The sequence below is a fragment of the Triticum urartu genome, chromosome 1A, assembly GCF_056163025.1.
Source record: "Triticum urartu cultivar PI428250 chromosome 1A, HENAU_Tu73, whole genome shotgun sequence".
Lineage (NCBI taxonomy): Eukaryota > Viridiplantae > Streptophyta > Magnoliopsida > Poales > Poaceae > Triticum > Triticum urartu.
In genome coordinates, this window is record NC_141873.1 from 51,217,757 (window position 1) to 51,224,088 (window position 6,332).

The 6,332-nt window shown below is 47.8% G+C and overlaps 1 protein-coding gene across 1 annotated transcript; it reads right to left on the reverse strand.

Annotated features, from left to right (window-relative positions):
- Positions 1–2,905: 2,905 nt before the first annotated feature.
- LOC125532682 (agamous-like MADS-box protein AGL61) lies at positions 2,906–3,445 on the reverse strand. Its single transcript, XM_048696644.1, has one exon. It carries the CDS (start codon positions 3,443–3,445, stop codon positions 2,906–2,908), a length of 540 nt encoding a protein of 179 aa, XP_048552601.1.
- Positions 3,446–6,332: the final 2,887 nt, after the last annotated feature.

A 6,332-nucleotide genomic window follows, 5' to 3' on the forward strand; every position in this document is an offset into this window, starting at 1 on the left:
AAATCAAATCAAATCCCCAAATCAGAGAAACCTAACCCTAACCCTAGCTCTACAACTCACCCGGTAATGCATGGCTTCATCTCGGAGAGGTTCATGTATTGAACGTTGGAGTCCTGGCTGCTCTCGTCCTCCATGCGCGATGGCGAGCCGGTTGAGGTGGCGGAGGCGGCGGCGAATCAGTGAGAGGAGGGAGAGCGAGACTGAGCTCGAGGGAGAGTGAGGACCGACCGACGACCGATCCGACCGAGACTGCTTAGACCACCGCACCAACCTCGTCCTAGTCAGTGCATCGGGCACGCACCGATTGGCCACCGTGTCACCTGATAGGTGGGCCTAGTCTATCAGATACATGGTCAATACACACTTATACGTCTGTTAGCCCATTTTGTAATGGTTAGGCCGAATAGTGGTACTGAACTGCGACATGCACGAGCAACGGTACTGACTCGTCACAGCGTGCGCAAGTGTGGTACCAACGTGCAATTAACTCTGGACCGGACCTAGGCGAGCACGGCGCCGTCAAAGACCAGCCAAGGAAACGCCTTCTTCCTCGCCTCCGGCGTGCACGACGCGATTTGAATCGTCAGACCCGCCGATGAATCGTCGACCGGCACCATCTCCCACTCCATCCCTCACACCACCCCGCCCGCCACGCATCTTTTTCGCATCCTAACCAACTCAACTCCATTCGTGAGTTCCCCCCATGCCGACGACGGACAACAAGAGGCGCCAGGAGCGGCGGCAGTGGACGCTCGGGGCTGCGGCTGCCTCCATTGACTATTGCCGCCCCCCACGACCGGGAGCACCCTGCAGGCTGGCAACGCGGCATCCGTGAACAAGACGATAACCTCACCTCTTCCACTGCTGCGGGCATCGCCCGCTCGCGAGCTCGTCTCCTCCATCTACGGCCAACACTGCCAGGTCCTAGTTCCCTTCGACCACGTTTTCCATTGATCCCCATCACCTCCGCGATGGCCATCAACTCCTTCCTCTCACTCCATCTCCGCTCCGCCGGCCAGCTCAGCGCCACGGGAAATTCGATTCCGGCATTAGCCACCGGCGGGAACCTCTGAGGAAGAAATATAATCTTCCGGACGCCAGCGTGGGTGTGGATCGACGACCCACCAAGCGAGGGGATGGAGACGACGAGCTCTCTGCTCTGCTTTTCATTTTTCATCATTTATCCTTTCTTTAAGAATTTTTTTAGAAGAGAAATTTTGACGGCCCATGAAGCCAAACACTCCGGACATGCTCTACGCGGCCCATCACACCAAGCCCCAAACTGCGAACCAGCCCTCTCATTCAAAATAAATAAATATATTTTGACCCCTAAAAGAATTAAGTATTTATTACGATTATGCTAAAAAATAATATCTATTTTGATTGTGCGCAAATTAGTGTATGTATACATATACAATACGTGCATCTCTTAATTGCTTGAAATGTCTAATGGCATTCTTTTTTTTTCTTATTACAATGAAGAATGAAGTTGCATTCAAAACTATGAACATGACCGACATTGCGAGTAAATACATGCATGGTCGGTATCGTCATGAGGGGCCCATGATATAAAATAGGCGGACGAGACCTACAGCAAAACCGACATCCTTCCGGAACCCTTCCTCCATGATGGCCCAGGCTCGACCGATGTAGTAGTTAAGACCACAATGACAATGGTCCTTAGGCTAGCCATAGTGAGGGTAACTTAGGTAGTAACTTAACACATCCCAAGACAATTTTGCTTACGTGGCAAGTATTTAATAAAGAGAGAGGTGTTTGGAGTAACATAATATGTTACTGTAACATAGCGCTTCTCGAAGCAAAATGAGTCTATAAAGCAATAAATGATACAAACTATGACACTACTACTAAGATACTTTGCACTATGGCGGTAGTAACTTAGACTAGTGTCATGCATATGACACTAGTCTAAGTTACTCCCCACTATGACCAGCCTTATCCTTACGCATGGAGATCAACGAAGACGACACCTAGCTCATGGACGGCACAGATGTTTGGGAGAACATCCGCGCCACAACCAAACCCACGATGGCCAACATCATTGCCTTTAGTGGACGAGTTTCTTAGTGGAGAGGGAGAGGTGCAGAGTAATCATGTTTAGGTTCACAGGGGAGTGAACTGATTTATATAGACCCCATGGACACTGCACACATTTTTTTGGTCGGCTGTGTGCAAGTAGTAACGTGTTGCACATGCCAACTCAGAAAGAAATATCGATAGTTTTACACCTCACATCGTGAACATTTGTTTATGACCAACCGTGTGTCACCGGTCACACCACATGATATAGCTATTTGAATCCACCACTTTGCACATGGGGCGAAAATGAGCCTTTGTGTGGCACTATTTTTTTTGTAAATGCCAAAGGGCCAGCCATGTGCAATGGGGGAGGGGGTCTTTTTCGACCAGATATATACTGATGATGATTTAACGACTTTGCCTGGAAATCCGTGAATCTTTTTGAGTTGACCTTGAACGAAAGGGAAATATAAGGAGAAGAACGACGGAGTGGAAGCCGTGTTGGAGTTGGAGATGCGTCAACTTTTGAAAGGAAATCAATCACCTTGTGCGAATAATTACTGGACTCATGCGTGGTTACCAATTTGCTGCAAACAGATCGGTATAAGTTTGGGAAAGTATCCTCCTTTTTGGAAAGTTTATATTGTAGTAACGGGAAGGAACATCCGGCCAATCACGATTTGACTTGTCTCAACAACAACAACCCTTTTTTCAAAACATTTATGATGTCTAAACTACCTAATACACCCCGCCATCATAATACAAGGATTATAAGGGATGACTCACCCTTTTCTCTGAACAAATGCCTTGGACCACTAGTAAAAGAGTCTCTGGTAATCTTAACAGATGTGTAGCCTACCTTGGACTACTGCGGCGGTAGAGCAGACACCAGGTTGTCGGCACGGCGGCGCACGTTGTCCCTGAGATGCTGGAGCACCCTTGCGAACTCGGGCAGCTCGGCCTCATCGAGCGCCTCCACGTCCGCCTCCCACCAGAACCACCTCCCCACCTGCGTCTGCACGTCCACCACCTTCTTCCCGACGGCGCTCATCCGCGCGGCCTCCGCGGCCACCTCCACGCCTTTCTTCTCCGTCTCCCGGCATAGAGCCTCCAGGGCCTCCCACTCCACGTCATCAGTGGCAGCAGGATGAGCATTGGTGTTGCCGTAGCCGGCGTAGGCCAGGACGTCGTCGGTGGAGGGGCTGCCGAACGCGAAGCCTTTGCCGGCCTCGGAAAAGACAATGACGGTGAGGCTGGCGCGGCAGAGCAGGGCGAGCTCGGAGGCCTTCTTCCATAGCCCCGACTTGCGCTTGGAGAAGGTCACCTGCCGGGACTCCCTGTCCTCCACCAGCCGGTTCTCGCGGCACTGGCACCCTTTTGTCTTCTTGCCGAGCGGCGGCTGCATGCTGGTTGGTCGTCGGCGGCGGAGGCTGTTTCTCTGGTTGGCCTTGAACGAAAGGGAAATATAAGGAGAAGAACGGCGGAGTCGAATCCGTGTTGGAGTTGGAGATGCCATCAACTTTTGGAAGGAAATCATGCATGGTTACCAATTTGCTGCAAACAGACTAGTGTAAGTTTGGGAAAGTATCCTCTTTCTTTTTGGAAAGTATATATTGTAGTAACCGGAAGGAACATCCGGCCAGCTGAATTTTCTTGTTGAGTCGACCGCGTCGCATGTGCTCGTCCGTCCAATCACGATTTGACTTGTCTTGTGATACATAGCGTTCTCTCACGGCTTATATTCTAAAATAATACCAATAGTAATATGCAAAATGGAAATAGTATCCAGAGATTTCTGACACTTCCCAGCGAACTACCTGTTACTTGTTGGATTAGAAACATGAATCTTTCAAACAACCCAACCTGTTCATGTGGCCACGCTCGACACGAGCGCATCCGTGTCAAATTCCCCACATTCTGCCCTGCAGAGAGACAGAGATAGAGAGAGAGGCATAGTGGTTGTCTACGCCGTCGTGGAAGGCCCTCACTCCGACGACACCGTCTCCTGCGAACATCGCATGGCACTCTGCACTGACGCCCTTCCTCAAGCCGGGTCATCCTCATCATCATCGGGGTGAGCTGGTACAGGGGTGAAAAGCTCCAAGCCAACTAATTGTTGGCGCACCAGCATCCCCACCCCCGCCACTCCATTCGTCGGGTGGGCTAGCCCAGAGTTGCCCCTGGTAGCTCCAGACATCGCTCGGTTGGACCAACACTTAGACAAGCACTGGCTCGGGGGGGGGGGTTAAAAAATAAAGATGACCCTTGGGCTGGCCTAACCCAAGGAAAAAAGAGGCTAGGTGGCGAATGGTAAAACCAATGTTGGGCCTTGCTGGAGGAGTTTTATTCAAGGCGAACTGTCAAGGGGTCCCCATTATAACCCAACCGCGTAAGGAACGCAAAATCCGGGAACATAACACCGATATGACGGAAACTAGGGCGGCAAGAGTGGAACAAAACACCAGGCATAAGGCCGAACCTTCCACCCTTTACCAAGTATATAGATGCATTAATTAAATAAGAGATATTGTGATATCCCAACCAAATATCCATGTTCCAAACATGGAACAAGCTTCAATCTTCACCTGTAACTAACAACGCTATAAGAGGGGCTGAGCAAAGTGGTAACATAGCCAAACAACGGTTTGCTAGGACAAGGTGGGTTAGAGGTTTGGCTTAACAATATGGGAGGCATGATAAGCAAGTGGTAGGTATCACAGCATAGGCATAGCAAAAGAGCGAACAACTAGCAAGCAAAGATAGAAGTGATTTCGAGGGTATGGTCATCTTGCCTGAGATCCGCAAGGAAGAAGAACGAGTCCATGAAGAAGACAAACGGACGTAGTCGAACGGATCCTCACTAACGCGACGTTATCTTAACCAACCCGAAGAAGCAACACCGGAAAGAAGAACACAACATAGTAAACAACCAACACACGAACATGGTATGATATGCGAGATGCGGTATGTGATGCATATGCATGATTTGACAAGGAATGATTGAACTCGGCCTCAACTTGGAAATCCAAGAGTGCCACTGGAAAGGTGAGGTGATTTCGGTTGAAATCGATATAAATATCACCGGAATCGGACGCACGGTTTGGAAATGGCAAGCAAAACAAATATGGCACCGGTCTGCGATAAACAGCAAGTAGCCATCTAAATGCATCAAGTTAAATATGCTACAACACTCAAACATGGCAAAAAAATACATGGCAGGGATCCACTCAAGATGCTTGACAAAATATGAACACTGAGCTACGGCTAATTCATCCATTAACAGGTTCAAACAAGCATGGCAAAAGTGCAAAAGACAACAGGTTTCAGACTGTGAAATTAACACAAGTCTGGAATTTATCATCAGGAAGCATACTTTGGAGCATGAAAACTATAAGCTACAGGAACATAAGATGGAAAAACAAGGCATGGCATGAAGTTACTCAAATCACTTAACAAAAGTCCCTTAGTGACCTTGAGCCAAAAGGGATCAGAACATTTAATTGCAAGCATGTGAACATGTCAAAAACATAAACAGATTCAGACTTCGTGAAAAACTGGAGCATGCAAAACAGTTAATGAGTAGGCATGTTTACGAGCTCGATGCACTCACTACAGAGCATGGCATGACAAACTAAGCATACACCCATCAAGAATACATGGCATAGAAGCTATACATGGCAAGAACAACAACATAGCATGCACGGATCAATAACAACAAGCTTGGGAAAATCGCTAAACATGTTAACAATCTGCCAGGAACATTTTATAGCAAAAGTAGAGCTCGATTGACTCGAGCTAGGGTGCTCCATAAATGCAAACAAAGACATGGATGGATAGAGCACCACAATATTAACAAAACATCCTTACTGATCATCCTCAAAAGAGGCACGGATCACTAGGAAACAACATGAACATATGGCTTAACGACAAAAAATCAGGACAAGGACTTAGTGAAAAGCTAAGTCCCTGAAATCAGCATTACCGATTACGCTACTTTGCAAGCTTGTGCTAGTCACCACAAACACCACAAAAATACATGGCAAACACCTCTATAAAGATGGCATGGTATATAACAAAACACATGTAGAGCTCAGGATCATATCATGCACACATTAAACATGGCAAAAATGACAAAAGTCTAATTGATGAAACAGATCTGACAAATTCATCACATAGCCCTCTTCTAATAGCATTTCGGGCATCAAGATGAGCTCAAATGAAAATGATGCAATGAGATGAAATGATGTACTCGTCGATACGAACATTTTGATATGCTACACGCACGAATCGGA